The sequence below is a fragment of the Carya illinoinensis genome, chromosome 12 (assembly GCF_018687715.1).
Source record: "Carya illinoinensis cultivar Pawnee chromosome 12, C.illinoinensisPawnee_v1, whole genome shotgun sequence".
Classification (NCBI taxonomy): Eukaryota; Viridiplantae; Streptophyta; class Magnoliopsida; order Fagales; family Juglandaceae; genus Carya; species Carya illinoinensis.
Window position 1 is genome coordinate 4,610,187 of NC_056763.1, and position 16,100 is coordinate 4,626,286.

At 35.4% G+C, this 16,100-nt stretch overlaps 2 protein-coding genes across 5 annotated transcripts; both read right to left on the reverse strand.

Moving 5' to 3' along the window:
- Positions 1–434: 434 nt before the first annotated feature.
- LOC122289599 (glutathione S-transferase zeta class-like) lies at positions 435–13,175 on the reverse strand. 4 transcript variants are annotated; one of them, XM_043096750.1, is made up of 10 exons: positions 13,008–13,175; positions 12,790–12,883; positions 12,630–12,686; positions 12,360–12,445; positions 12,191–12,262; positions 7,119–7,172; positions 6,917–6,992; positions 3,006–3,100; positions 2,044–2,103; positions 435–786 (listed from the first exon to the last, which is right to left on the reverse strand). In XM_043096750.1, the coding sequence occupies exons 1-10, from the start codon at positions 13,011–13,013 to the stop codon at positions 766–768; spliced, it is 621 nt and encodes a 206-aa protein (XP_042952684.1). In that variant the 5' UTR covers positions 13,014–13,175; the 3' UTR covers positions 435–765. The 4 variants fall into 4 exon arrangements, with proteins under 4 accessions (XP_042952684.1, XP_042952682.1, XP_042952685.1 ...); XM_043096748.1 differs by having other exon boundaries at positions 435–809; positions 13,008–13,174; XM_043096751.1 differs by having other exon boundaries at positions 3,039–3,100; positions 13,008–13,173.
- A 1,453-nt stretch (positions 13,176–14,628) lies between these two features.
- Positions 14,629–15,414, reverse strand: LOC122289215. Its single transcript, XM_043096195.1, has one exon. The coding sequence runs from the start codon at positions 15,412–15,414 to the stop codon at positions 14,629–14,631; it is 786 nt and encodes a 261-aa protein (XP_042952129.1).
- Between the last annotated feature and the right edge of the window lie 686 nt (positions 15,415–16,100).

The following is a 16,100-nucleotide window of genomic DNA, read 5'->3' on the forward strand; positions in this document are numbered from 1 at the left end:
TTTAACCACCTTCTTTTTAGCTTTTCTACCACCGAAAAACTTGACGTATTGAAGAAAGTCCTCCCAAAGCCACCTAGCACCACCTCGGTTTGCCAAGTTCCAACAAATAGATGCCCACTCACTGCTGATTGTCCTCCCTGCTCTTCCAACAAATTCCGTAAGAATCGTCCTTGGGTGCAGTACGACATACTTCACCTCTCTTTCCAGTAACAGAAAAGATAGATAACACTCTGACGAACTGGACATAATCTTATTCTTCTGAATTGAAGCGCTGATTATGTTTTATTTTCAACACTTGGTTTATTTAAAACTGTTTTTTACAAAATAATGATATATTTAGTTAATTATAAGTCTCTTACCTGGCTTCCATTACCAACGTCTCATGACATCCCTAGTCTACGGGAATGGGTGTTACACAAAGTGGCTTCAACGAATTCAAAGAGGTAAATCCAAACTGGTAATTATAGATATCACCTAACTCTCAATATATGTGTTCCCATTATTATATTGTATGGCGTATCAACGTTTATTGAAACACCAGATGCCAAAAAACTTTAGAAAGTGTCTCTGAAAGCTTGATCGTGTGTGGCACTTTATTCTGCAATTTTTAGATCGGATGCTGGCCATTTCTTACACATATACAATACACAGGATGGATAGGAAATGGCTCATAACAGCTGGTTTCACAATCCATTGATTTAAACAGCGCCTGCAGCAGGATTATCTGGCTGATTTTCCGGCATAGCGTCCTGGAAAGCTGGTATTTTATTGTATTCCTCGTTCAACCTTGATAAAAGAGGGAACTGAGTCTGCAGATAAAATTCGAAAAATAGAACTGTCGGAAGATACAGATAGAGAAACAGACATGTTTAGACCATATATTTCAAGACTAATGGATATAGTTACTCTCATGCACAACCATTAACAAGGTCGAAGAAGCAAGCATAAGGGTAGGTAATGCCACACTAATAAAGTAAAAAATATCCAACGCCAAAATTCCAGCTGGTAAATTAAGTAGGACCATCTCAAGACCAGAAGCAAGTATGAACCAGGCAAAAGAACAATATACAAAGTTGGTAATAAAACAAAATGCAAATAACGCTAATATATGCAATGAAAACATAAAGGAACAACTTGGAAACATTTTACTTTTCTTTTGAGTGGCTTTTTCACGAGGAAGAGAATAATTTTACAAGTAAAATAAAATGGAGAGTCTAAAGGAATCAACCAAAGCTACTTGTTTTAGAATTAAATCCCTATTGGCTGACTTCCTATCACCTGTTTCGAAGGTTAAAATGGTGGAAAGGATGGATTATTTACTCATTTTTAGAAGATAGGGATTCCATTTATTGCGATAAATTCTCCTTGAGTGCAGATTAGGAAATGTTTGAGGCCAGCATGTGAAGAGCTAAACTGAATGTGAATGGTAGTCATGGCAATCTGAGTTTGTGTGGAGATGGTGGAGTGGTTACAGATGAAGGGGGGAATTTTGTTGCAGACTTTTCGGCTTATTATGGGGTTGGCTTTAACACAATGGCAGAGGTGCAGGCCATATATGGGATGGCTGACAGTTCTGTTTAAAACTGCAACTATGGATGGATGAGTGTGGATCTGATTCTCAAGTACTTGTTCATGCGTTAAATGGAAAAGAGAACTATGAACTGGATTAAAAAAGAAAAAAGAATTGTGAACTAGAAATAAATGGATGCAAGTTTGGGATGATTTAATGAAGCTGAAGTAGAGATTGTGTCTGAATAAAGAATGGATAAAATTACAGGAGATTCCACATCCAGGCAACCCTTTAACTCTTTTCCAGGAGATTCCAAAAGATTTTGCCCCTAGCCATCCTGGTTCTGCTAATGCTTGTGATCTCTCGGGTTTTGCAATGTGGTTTGTACTAACACCCTAAGTGAGTAGTAAAATGAGCTTTTGCTTTGTCAAACCAAAAAAAATAAGACCAGGACAAATCACCTTTAGAGATGAATGAAAAAAATATTTGCACAAATGTAACCAACACATGAAATTATAGAATAAGCAAAATACCATGTCAACATTGAACCGTTTAATTGCTCCATGCATCTGAGGCGCTAGAAACAGATCTGCCTGCAATATAATTAAAATATCCCAATCCATGAGCTAATTCACACTTGCTCTTGCTCTGTGGTATATTAGAAACTATGAAGTAAATTTTCCAGCATACTGTGTAAGGTGCAACTAAGACATGGTGAATAATGCCAGCATTAGTTCATTGGCATATATGCCAGAAGCCTAGTGCTTAGAATTGAGTCAGGTACCTTCCTGTCTCACAATGCACGGTTTTGATGAAAAAAACAATGCTCAGATTGTTGTCCTAAAAATTGATGAGTATAGAAATGTTGTATTCTGCTGCCAGAAAGGTAAAAGATGGTCTTAATACTTAGGCCTTGTTTGGTTACACAGATGAGATGGCATGAGATAAAAGTTGAAAGTTGAATAAAATATTATTAGAATATAAGTTTTTAATATTATTTTTATTTTGAGATTTGAAAAAGTTGAATTGTTTATTATATTTTCTGTAGAAGTTTGGGAAGTTGTAATGATTACTAAGATGAGATGGTTTGGTTTGTGTAACCAAACCAGGCCTTGAGTTGTATAACATTGCATACCAGCAAACCAAAATCACTTTTTGGTTCTAGAAGATACAGCAAATTCAGGATGGTTGACAACTTTATTAGCAAAGAAGCCCCCAACAAATATTGGACTTTTGGAAGTAAATTCTCAGAGAAATGCATGTTTCTTACTATTTCTCTGTGCAATAAGAGTTTATGATATTGAGCTCTAGGTAAGGTACCTAGCAAATTGAATGTACCATTGGCAGCCCAAAGCCCATCCCTCCAGCCGCCAGCACAGAAAAAATAGAAAAAGGCATTTTTATCTTAATGGCTATTATACATTAGTAGAATGTTCCAAAACCGAGTCTACAAATTACATTAACACAGTACAGCCTACACTATATGCAACCATACAGGCATGCACACAGATGGAGCAGAAAACCAAACCAGGAAAACTTCATCTCCAGTTGCATATCTTCCTGCATGGCCCTTTAGTAACTTTTCAAGTGCTGAAACAAGAGGAGATGATAATAAAATATGTCATTCAGGAGCAGAAATTAATTGTACATAAAAATTTCATTTATGATGGGCAAGGGGGAGGAAACCAGCACTTTAGGAAGCAAGAAAATAAAATTATACATTCAGCCTTTATTTCTTCGCATTCATGAATCTTTTAGAAGTTTTGACAAAAACAATTGAGACCTTTTTTGTGAAAGTGGGTGGACAAATGAGAAATTGTTTGAATAGAAAATTTTTGAGATGTCTTTTTATTAGAGTTTGTGAAATTAGGTTGGTAGATTTGAAAAGTTGTTTCTATAAGACTCTTGTGATATATGTTTCTTTGGGTTTTTGTGAAAGTATTTTTTGGCTTTTGTGTTTATTTTCAAAGAAATCTGGGCCAATGATTCAATGTTTTTTATTTTAAATAGGAATTTTTAATTTAAAAGATGTTTAGATTGAAATTGAAATTAAAAAAAAAATGAAAAATTTTGGAAAAATAATGAAACCAAACATGGCCTTAGTATATATTATTTCCAACGTATAAAGTTTTACTCGTATGAAGCTACATTATCTTTTTTTATTTTGATTGGCACCAGGTGTCCAAGAACAAAATCCCAAGGGTGCACAGGCCCTCGACAAGGAGTTTCCCGCAAGTGCACTTCAAGTAATTTGAGGGGAAGTTCCCGCAAGCTACATTATCTACTACCCTATTAGATTAATATTCATATCAAAATACATCATCCAATCTCCAATTGTATTATAATTAAATGATAATTAAAAAATTTATTCAATTAAGTTATTAATTTTTATTCAAAATTAATTTCCTTTTAATTTTCAAAATGCGTTTCTTTTGGTTCTATAAACTTGTATCATTTTTTACTTCAGTCACTGAGGAATTTTAATGAGAGAAAATTGTACATGAGAATGAGCTTTCGAGACATGACTAACCTCAGTACTTGATAATATTGCTGGAAAAAAATGGGTTCACAATGGACAGACCTCTCAGCTTGTTTTCTTGATTTTTGGTAGTAAATTGATTATAATGAATCTAAAATATTTTATATCTTTAAAATTTTAAAATTAATTAGAACATTTCAGAATAAAACACTCATAAACAATTATATATAAAATCTTGAACTATGTCCACACATCGCAAGGATGTTCCACTAGTTTCAAATCAAGTCAATTGACAATGTGCCTTGTTGATGCTGTTGATCTTTTGGAATGCTGACCATGGTGATACTTTGGAGCATATACAGATAATCAAAATCAAATTTAAATGTCAATTGGCATAGTTCCTGAATTGCAACACTATTATCAGATATCAATATCTTACTTGAATTCTACACACGTTTTATCAATATAAAGGCAGTGTGAAAGAATGGTCTTGTCATCACAGCTTATTGTAATGATAATGCTTGGACTATCATCCATGGCTGAAACCATTACCCAAAATATGTTCAACAACTCTAGTTCCATAATTTGAAGGTATGGATTTAACCTGGCCTCCAGATAAGCAAGATTGACATGGTAGAATATATATATATTTTTTAATTGTTTGCTATCTTTTAGATGTAAGGTGTACAGAGAGGTTAATCAAATTGCTGGTTTTTTTTTTTTTTTTTTTTTGCAATATCAGGTGCTAGAGGATCCAGATAGGAATTCTTTTGCGTACAGAAAGTTCCTAAGGAGGTTAGACAGCACTTAGTAGTGGATAAGGTTGGTTTACAAGTCTTGAGGTGTAAATGATTTTTCCTGTATAGTGATGAAGAACTGTTTATTCTTTTAGGCGTTTTCTCTAGTTACATACTGAGTTTTAGCTCCTGTGAAATTATAAAAGCTCATGTCTTGGGCAAGAAATAAATTTTTGCTTTCATGTGTCAGAGTAACATCTCAAATTTAAATTCAAGGTATATTATGTATAAATAGGTATTCAAAACTTGCAATCTTTCAACAAACCTTTGCTTGACAAATGGCCATGGAGATACCACAGTGAACTGGGAGGGGCTTTTGCATAATCTTTCATCGAATTGAAGCGTGGTGAGCCATGGGGAGGTTGGTGCTCGAATAAGGTGAGTGGGCCTTATGGAGTGTGGCTAGGGAAGCACATAAGAGTTTGGGACACAAATCCGAGAAATATCCATTTTAAGGTAGGTTATGAATCCAAAATTAAATTTTGGCACGATGTATGGTGTGGTGATGGGGCACTCAAGGAAACTTATCCACAATTCTATGACCTAGTGTACTCCACCTAGGGGTGGCAATATGTGACACGACCTGTGAATCCAAATACGATATGAAATTTGCGGGTTTGAGTTTGATAAAATGGGCTCAAGTCAAAACGGGTTGATATATTAAGGCACGATTAATAAACAGATCAATAACGAGTTAGCTCGCTTGACCTGAAATCAGCCAGTAATAACCTGTCTAAATTTTATTTCAAAACTACAATTTTATTATTGTTAAGTTGTAGTTTTGTATTTCTACAGATATTATGCTTTTATTGTTAGAATTGTAATTCTGGACCTATGTTCATATTTGTCATTGTAGGGTTGTAATATTGGTTTTATTATCTGTTAAAATTTGAAAAATATTGATATTTTTTTGTTATAGATAGTCTTACTCTTTTCTTTAGATATTCTGCCTACATAAATATAAATTTTAACTTTTATGTAAAATCATATTAATCAGGTCAAATGGGTTTATGTATTTACATGAAATGAGGTCAGTTCAACCATTTACAGGAAATGGGTTGAAATGAATCATGCCGTTAACCTATTTATAATTAATATTACATAGGTCAAAACAAGTGACACGATAAGACCCATTATTTAAATGGATCGAGTTAGGATTAGAAAGTTTGGCACGTTTAGCTTAACAGGTCAAGTTTACCTATATAATCAAATACTAATGACTTGACACGACACAACCACAACCGGCAAACACAAATTGGCACCCCCAGCTCCACCTGTTTGTTGAAGTGAGTCGAAGACAAGATTTTTCTGTGCCACTCTAAGAAAAGGAAGTTCATAGTCCGCTCTTTCTGCCAAGCCATGACAACGCACAATACCAATCCATTCCCATGGAATAGTATTCGGAAGACAAAGGCCCTAAAGGCAACATTTTTTATATGGATGGCTTCCTTGGAGAAGATGTTCACTCTAGACAACTTAAGCAAACGTCAAATTATAGTCATGGATTGGTTTTATATGTGCAAAACATGGGGAGAGTCTGTTGACCATCTACTACTTCATTGTGAGATTGCTGTGACATTGTGCAATGAAGTCTTTGCTCGGATGGGATTAGCTTGGGTGATGCTGAGAAGGTTAATTGACCTCCTAGCTTCTTAGAGAGGCATTCGGGAAGCTCTCAAATTGCCCCAATATGGAAGATGGTTCCAATATGTTTATGATGGTGTATTTGGAGGGAGAAGAATGCAAGGAGTTTTGAAGATCAAGAGCTGTAAAAGGATGAGCTTAGAAATTTCCTTTCAATACTTCACTCCATTGGTCGATTGTAATTGATTTTCATGGCATGACTTTTTATGAATTTCTTTTTCTTTCTTTTTTTTACAAGTAACTTTTTATGAATTTCTTGTATTACTAAACTAGCACGTTTATGTGTTGCTCTTGTATATGTCCCATATACTAGCACTCTTGCCTATTCTTATGATCAATAAACTCTTGTTTAACAATAAAAAAAATGTATTAATAGGTATTTCCTTAATCTTATATCTATCTCTATCTCTCCTCTGCCTCTCTCTTTGAGGTTTCGGGGAAGTAGGAAGAAGAATTAGGTTTAGTGGCAGCCTAATGAAAACTTACCTGCAAAGCCTTTTGTAATATGATGGTTAGCCCAGTAAAGGTTCTCACCGGGACCAACTTTCTCCTCAATGTATTTCTGCAAACGGGAAAAGCAACAGCACAAAAATATTGTAACACTCTATGCTCCAACAATCTCAGGACAATACCACTTTAAATTTAACAAAGAAATGCATAGCCACAAAAGTCATAGTTGGATACGTACCAGTGTACCTATATTTTGAAAAGGCTGTATGCTTGAGGAAACAATATTGGCAGCCTATATATCAAGTGACAAAGGCAGCCCATCAGTCTCTGAATCAGAAGTAATTCCAAAGACGTCAGAATATTAAGAATAATAGATATGACTTTAAAATAAAAATAAAAAATAAAAAAAATTCCCCCTCACAAAGATACAATTTTGTGCAGATGTGTCAACTACGTATTCGGGAACCCATACACATGAAAATCTACATAAGACTAATCATAGTAGACAAGATATCCTCATCAAGTTGTACCCAGGTTTGATAGTATATGCTGAAGTCCATATGCTTTGTTAAATATAAAATAGAAAGCAGGTATCTGCATGAGTTCATCAAGTGAGATGGATAAGGTAGGAAACAGTCAGGATTTCAATTTTGTGATCCAGCAGCAGCTCCAGAAATTGTTTTAGGTGCAATCACATGTTATTAACTACGTGGAAGATCAGGTTTATGATCCGATCAAAAGATCATTCAGTCAGTAACCAAATTGTTCCAACATAACCAAATTGAGGCATGCCCGTACTTCATAGATCCTCTTTGTTTTAGGTGCATGCCCGCCAAGTCTATGCCTCAATACATGCCTGTACTCTTTGGTGGGAGTATTCACTTTTTAGATCTGAAAGCAAAAACCTAGTGCTCTATTTTTATATAAGTACTCTTATACATTGAAGCTCTGCTAAATGACTTTTTTCTCAGTAAGCTCAGGTGAAAAGCTGAAAAATATAATCTAACAAATAGGACCAATAAAAGCATCTGGTTGTCAATGATAAATGTATGTCCAAGATTTTTCCATAAATCTTTACAAATTCAAAGCACCGCTAAGCATCCACAACCAACCCCTAAGGTGTTTCCTATCTGAAGGTTCTGCACCAATTCATTTCACATGGGTGACAATCTTGTCATACAGGACAGGTGTAGCCTTCAGCTTAGTGAGCATGGATATAATAGGGGGATGCCAGAGAAAGCATTTTTATTATTTCAAAAAAGAAGTATATAGGAGCAAAAAAGGACTTCACCATTTTGTTTCTGAAATGTCTCAAACGAGTTGCTATTCCCAGGCAATTGAAACTCTCAACTGTTTCTCTAGTAGAGACGATTTAAATTTTAACTAACTATTTTAACATTACAATTTTTTCCACTTTTGTGTTCCAGATGACGCCATGGGCCATGAAAGTGTGTAGCGATCTCCAACATGCCCCATTCATTAAGACATAAGCTTATCTTCATCCATTTTTCAGCACTCTTTCATTTATGATTTAAAGTACTTACCAACTTTCTTTGAAATCTATGTGCGGTGCTATGAAACCCACTTCTAGCAGCTTTCTTATTCATGAAATGATTATAAGTCCCTACGAATTACCTGTGCACCTCAGGAATTAGTTAGGAACGCTGTTCTCGAATACCCAGTGTCAATAAAAAGCAATTTCTATGAATCGCTATTAAATGTGAGGACCCAAGTCACTTCAAGTAAAAGGTAGTCAAAATTCTTATTTACAACCAATATATGTAGGGCTATAATCGAGCCAAGCGGTCTTTGGCTTGCTGAGCTCAACTCGAGTCAAAAAACTCAAGTAGCCCAAGCTTGAGATTATTATTTAATCTTTGTTCGAGCTCGACTCAATAATAAGCTAAATTCCCGATTCGAGCTCAAGCTCAACTCAAGTTGTTTATTTTTTTATTTTATTTTTATTTTTTTGATAAGTAAAAATATTATATATATCAATAGGAGTAACCAAGTACACTGGACGTATACAAGAAAACACCTAGCCCGTACTAGAGTGCCCCGAATGACCCAAAAGCATGTGAAAACTACCCAAAATGCACCAAAGCTGAATTGGAATGGAACACACCTCCCCAACCCCAACCCCTTGTTTCCCATACAACTAATTCAAAACCCTTTACAAGACCGTCTTCACAATGCCCTCCCTTTAGTCTTCTCTCGACTTGAACTACCTCCCATAGCGTTGTAGTTAATTAACCATGAAAGACGCTTTAACTCCCAACTTTTCTTGAAACTTGATTTGGTTTCAAGCGCGTGGCTCGCCTCAATCGCAGTGAATAGAGCTTTAATTTGGTCTTCATATGCATCATTTGAAATCCCCATGATTTGCTTAAACCTGTTAACTTTGTTAAGAACCCAATCCGATGGTGACCCTGCTATATCGTTTAGCAGAGGAAGAGAAACCAAGGGAACGACATTATCCCCAGACATAGTACCCAACTGTACTCCTGAATCTAAACCTTTCTCCACAGAGGCACCAACAACAAACTTTTCTTCCCACCATATGGTTGCTCGACAACAATATGGTTGTTGTCCATTGTTTCTGTCACCATTACAGGTTCCTCCCCTCCATCAACATTGCTTGTATGTACTCCACTCCCCAACAATCCTTGTCGTGCCACTTTGTCAGACCCTACTACTCCTGAGGAGACACAGAACAGGTAGGGGAAACAAAGAGGCTCTACTGTATCTTCCAAAGTATTCAAGACCCTAGATGGACCCCCCATCTTCAGCTAAAAATGAACCCTAGACAGAAGTACCAACCCCATCTGTAACTGGTGCCTGATGCCCTACTGCTTCCTCAAAAGGCATAGTGACACTAGCATGGACAAAGATGCCAACGTCCAATGACCCTATCTGTGACGGCATTGAAACCTTTCCCGGCACACTTGTGGCCTTCAAACCCGAAAGATCTACCCCAGATCCTCCAACCCTCCCTCATCCATTCTCGACCCACCACCAAAACCCACGACTAGGTCCAGCCTTTCATCCACTTTAATCATTAGATTACTCACATACTCCATAACTCCCATAACTCCCAATGTCACCTAATAGCCTTTGTCTCCTACAAGTGCCTTCCCCTTTACTTTTGCCGCTGAACTGATCTCAGCTGAACTACCCGCCATTGACCTCAGCACCACAACTTACGAAACATCTTTAACTAAGGAAGACTTTCCCACTATTTTTCCAGCAACAAACTCCCCACTGTTTGCATGCTTCAGGAAAGTGGCTTTGGACCCAGTAACACTACGAATGGACTACATAAAGTCACTCCATCCAAAGCCATTTGCACCCTCCTGAATCACCAACAAACCTTTCCCCCTTCCATTCTAGAATTCTGAGAGTTGCAGAAAGCTACCACTTGCGTTAACATGATGTTGAATTATAAAAACTCCATTACCCATCCTTAACTCTCTGAAGAAACCTTCATGACAGTTAAGTTCTAAACAATCTTCAATCCCCTTAGCCACCCACGAAGCTGCTGTCCCATCTAGACACATGAACTTAGCTATCCTTTTACTACATTCAGAGATACAAAAACTATTACCTCCCTCTTTCATAACAAAAAGTTTTTTATTCTACTTTCAACCACCTCTCGCCTTCCAATTGAGACAAATCCACATCGAACATTGTCATCGTCAGATCCCAAAACCCAAATCAGAGATATCCTACTGCTCTCTCTTCATCCTCTTCAGGAAAGGAAAAAAAAAAAATCAATTCTGTGCCCATTTCAAAGGCAAAGACACAAGATGGACTCCTAGTCGCCGAAGAAGAACTGACAATGGGTCGCCAAAATGCCCTCCGAGAGGTCGTCGGAGCCCGTCATATTGTTCTGTGGAAGCCACAAAGACCCTACACTTGACAAATATAGGCAAAAAGAGAAAAATCAAACCCAAAATCTTGGTCGCTAGATAAAGTCCGACATCAGATGACCAGCAAAGATCTCTAGGACTCGGGTCCTAGCCAGCAAAGATCGCCAGGACCCGGCATAGAACCACCAGAGGGTGGCTCCTTTGAGACTATGCAGAAACACAACTCCGAAAGAACAAAAAACCCATGTCACTAGAAGGGTTTTCGGTGCTGGATACCTTTTGGCGTGTCACCAGAGCTTGTCGGCCCTAACTGTGCCGAACGTGAAGTGCCACTCGCCGAACCAGGTGTGGCAGCGGTATCTCAAGGGTTCTCTCTCTCTCTCTCTCTCTCTCTCTCTCTCTCTCTCTCTCTCGGGTCCCTCAAAATGAAACATCTAAAGACTTCCTACTTTCAATATTCAATTTTTTTTTTAATAAGATTTAATAATTAATAAATTAAATAAATAAAAAATAAAAAGCCTAATATTGAATTTGTACAACTAACATATAGAACCTCTATTCAATTATAAGATTTTTTTTTTAAAATTGATAAGTACAAGATTTTAAAAATTTATAAATAATTAATATCTAACTAGTTGATATTTATCCATAATAACAATATATTATATGCCTACATAAATTATTAACACATACACATAATATGATAGCATATCTATTTCATATATAGTTCCTACATACTAGTCTATGAAATAATTAAATATTATCGACTAATTATTGTACAAATTATAAAATATAGCTATGAAGCATATTCAATACATAGACATAAATAATTAGGTTACATATCATATATTTAATTATAAAAGTGTTATGCTATACCATTAGCTAATACATATATATATATATGTATATGTATATGTACATAGGTGTATGTATATATTTATCAATATATGAATGAGCTTTAATCGACTTAAACTAACGAGTCAATTCAAGCATAAATAAGCGGGCCTTAACGAGCTTTAACTACGTCAAGTCAAGTTTTGTCGTGTATGTGTCATTTACTAATCGAGCGGGTATTTGCTCTCACAGATGAGCTTTTTCTTCACGAGTCGAGTTCGATTCGACTTTAACCAGGCATGTATCGAGCAGACTATCGAACAGATTGATTCGTTTACAGCCCTAAATATATGCAACAAACTCATATATTTGAGATAATGACTCCAATAGCCAAGGGATATGTCACTTTTTTTTAACAATAGTATTTGATTTAAGATGTAGAGCTTGGGGAGCATGGGATGACCTTAGATTTTTCATCCTATAAAAAATTATACTTCACACTATTGAAATCTATTAGTTTGAACACAAGGAATTTGATCAAAAAAATATGTGATAACACAAAATATGCTAATAATAAAAATTATCAACAAACAAGATGCAGTATTACCTGGTAATTGATGCCTCTTTTCTGAAGATCTTGAGGCAACAATGCATGCTGAGGATATTTCTCTTCTAAATACTGTATACATTACAAATTACAACAATAATAGTTGGAGAAAAGATGCAAACGTGCAGACAGAAGGTAAAGAAATTGTGAAATCCTGGTAAAGATATACCATTATGATGGCGAAAGAGTCGGAGACTATGACGTCCCCATCCACAAGCACTGGCACGTAGCCAATAGGATTGAGCTCTGTAAACTCTATACAGCGAAAGAGGGCATGATTTCAAGTGCGTTATTCTCTTCTTCTTTTTCTTTCGTTATGATAAACATTGTAATTATAGAATACATGCAGAGCAATAACGCTCACGCTGAAGATTGACAAAAAAATAATACATGCATAAGATTTGGATCCTAGAAGAACAAATAGAGAAGCCAAAATCACCTGGACTGAATTGCTCTCCCTTCAACAAGTTAACTGCTTTATACTCGTATTTCAACTCTTCAATTTATTATGTGAAATTGAAACAAAAAATGGATAAATAAGAGTTCATATGATCAAGAAACTATTAGAATTAGGTTGGGAAGCAAAGTTCATTCATTACCTTTCAAATTGAGGGCAATACGGACACGGTAGGAGCAAGAGCTCCTATAGTACGAATACAGTTTCAGTTGATTCTTATCACCATTTCCACTTGCCTGCTCCAAAACCCAAACTAGAGCTCATTTTCTCGCTCTTCTCTCGAAAGGGTTACAAACACGCAAAATAACTACAGAAAGTGGAAAATAAAAAATAAGACTCATAGATTATGATGGTGCATACCATCATCACCCAATCGATGTAGCTGAGAAGTCCGATCGATCGATTGATCAACGGCTGAATCCTGAAAAGTCAGACTTGGTTTCGCCCAAATAACACAACACAACACAACACAACACGGCCGACCTTGACGCACTGTGAATGGCGTCCGTAAGGATTAAGCGGTTACATGGATGAGGGACAAATATGTCACTACAAATCATATAATTTATTATTAATAATAATGAAATAGTTTGAATAAGAGTATTTTTGAAAAGTGGGATAAGATGAAATGAGATTGAAATTTTATTAATAATATTAAGATAGTTTGTGAATAGTAATAAGATAATTTGAATTGATTTTTTTTTGTATTTTAGAAAATGAAGATAAAATGTTGAAAAAAAATATTATAAAATTTTATTTTATTATTATTTTTATTTAAAGATTTGAAAATATTAAATTACTTTTATTTTTTGTTTAAAAGTTTGAAAAAGTTGTAATGATTAGTTTGAAAATGTTTTTATTTATATTATATTTGGGAATGAGATGAGATAAAAATTTTGGGATGAAAATTATTTTCAAACAAGCCCTAAGATTTTTATAGAGTTTTAAAAAATGAGAAAGAAACTGTTGAATAAAAAAATTAAAAATTTAAAAGAATGTTAGAATATAAATTTTTGAAAATGATAGTATGACTACCAAATATGCTCATTTATATATTTTTATTTTTTTTAATAGTTAAGAAAATGACTATTAGTAAATTTCTATATTTTTTATTTTTTCTTAATTATTTAAGGATATTTAAAAAATGATTAAAAAAACCTCATTTGTACTAGTATGTAAATATGGTGGGCACATTTGATACTCACTCTAGCATTGTCCATAATTTTTTAATTTTATTTTTGTTTTGAAATTTTAAAAAAATTGAATTGTTTTTGTGTTTTGTTTGAATATTTAAGAAAATTATAATAATCAGGTAATGATGAGATAAAAAAGCTAAAAATTTGAAATTGATGTTTGGATGTTCAGATGAGATGAGATGAGAGATAGTTTCAAAGGTTTATGAAACCAAACCAGGCCTAAGATTGAATAACAGCATACAACCATCTATTTTTTAGAAGATATTCTATATATATTTTAGAAGATATTCTAGCCACAAAAAATTATATAAAAGTAATCTTACAAATTAAAGTGGTTTAATATAGTTCGTCAGATTATAAAGTTACTTCAATTGTAAAAAATTTTAACAAATTACATAAAATTTAACAAATGAGATGAGATGAGAGATAATTTTAAAGGTATGTGAAATCAAACCAGGCCTAAGATTAAATAACAGCATACAACCATCTATTTTTCAGAAGATATTCTAGCTACAAAAAAATTATATAAAAGTAATCTCATAAATTAAAGTATTTTAATATGGTTTGATAACTAATTGCTTTTGTTGATTTTAAGAATTATTTCGTGAAGTTTTTATTGAAGAGCAACGTGGATTGAGTTATCCCATAAATATGCAGCATTTCAATGTTTTTTTTTTTTTTTTGAAAAAATGCCTCAGTGCTTTTCATTCATCTTCTCTTCTTACATCTTTGTCATTCTTTAAACATCCCTCTATACAAACCGGGACATCCTCAATCCATACAGTTTATTCCTCTATAGTTAGAGCTTTTTTTGCTAAAGTATGTGCTACTGTGTTCTTTTTCCTAGATACAAATTGTATACTCCACTCAGGGTTGTTCCTAAAATAAACTCTAATGTCTTCAACAATAGGACTGAACAATGGTAGATCTTCCTCTGCTTCCTGCACAGCCTTCACCACTACTTTTGCATCACCTTCGAAAATTGCTTTCTGAATATTTAAAGCTATGCAAAGTTCCACTGCCTTCCTTAGTGCTACACATTCTGCCACAGCTGCATCCATCACATTTTCTCTCCTATCACACACTACAACCAAGGCCTCCCCATGTTCATCTCGGATCATGATCCATATCCCCATTCTGTGCTGTTTAAAATCTGTAGATGCATCCCAATTCACCTTAACATAGTCTGAAGCAGGTTTTCCCCACTGCAAGCTTCCTGTCAAACTAGATTGAACTGCTACCTGCTTAGAATTATTACCCTGTAAATCTTTGAACTCTTGTAGAGCTACCCTCGTGGAAATTATCTCTTTTCTTGGGCAGGCTTTTCTTCTCTCAAATAGCCAATCATTTTTCCTCAGCCATACCTTTCTAAACAACACAACCACTTCCTCCAATAGGTTCTTTGGCATTCTGTTCATAAGCTTTCCCCACATGCTCAAGAAATCCTTCTCGGATCTATCCCATTTCTTAATACCACTTTCATCCTGTCCCCATATATCATTTGCTGCAGGGCACTCCCACAGCACATGCATTATGGACTCCACTTCTGTTCCACAGATAGGACACCCCATATCCTCTGTCACCCTCCTTTTATACAAGTTTTCTTTTGTTGGTAATAGGTTACTAGCAGCTTTCTAGAGAAACAGTTTTGTAGCGTTTGGTACCTCAAGATCCCAAATGCTCCTCCACCTCTCATTTGCCTTCTTCTCAATGGAGCCTTCACCCTTGTTTCTCTCTTTTATCTCAAGGTCCAGGAAATAAGCACTACGAACTGAAAAAACACCTCTTTTCGAAGGACCCCATATCAACTTATCCTTCATGTTGCCTATGCTTAGAGGGATACTTAGAATGAGCTCGGCTTCATCTTCTATAAAGAGACTTCGAATTTTTACTTCATCCCATTCCCCTTCCTGAGTGTTAATAAGTTCTTCTACTTTAGAGTCTTTCATCATCTGGTTTACTGGGGATTGGACAGGATAAGATATTGGTTTTGGTAACCATTTTGACCCCCATATTTTAATATTCTTCCCATCCCCCACTCTCCATCTCAACCCTTCTTTCAACAGATTCCTAGCATACCAGATACTCCTCCACACTAATGAGGGTTGAGCTCCCAGTTTTGCCTCCAAGAAGCTTCTGTTTCTGAAGTATTTCTCTCTATACATCACTGCTGCCAAGGAGGATGGGTGTTTGATCAACCTCCATCCTTGTTTAGCAAGGAGGGCTGTATTAAAACTCTCTATGTCTCTGAACCCCA

Excerpts from the sequence above, each read along its gene's own strand:
- LOC122289599 (XM_043096748.1), bottom strand. Across the intron at positions 12,263-12,359 it reads ACTCTTTCGCCATCATAATG|TATTTAGAAGAGAAATATCC; the intron begins GTATATCTTTAC and ends TAATGTATACAG. Across the intron at positions 6,993-7,118 it reads TTCAAAATATAGGTACACTG|AAATACATTGAGGAGAAAGT; the intron begins GTACGTATCCAA and ends TCCCGTTTGCAG.
- LOC122289215 (XM_043096195.1), bottom strand. The coding sequence starts at position 15,414 with ATGGGGTGTCCTATCTGTGGAACAGAAGTGGAGTCCATAATGCATGTG.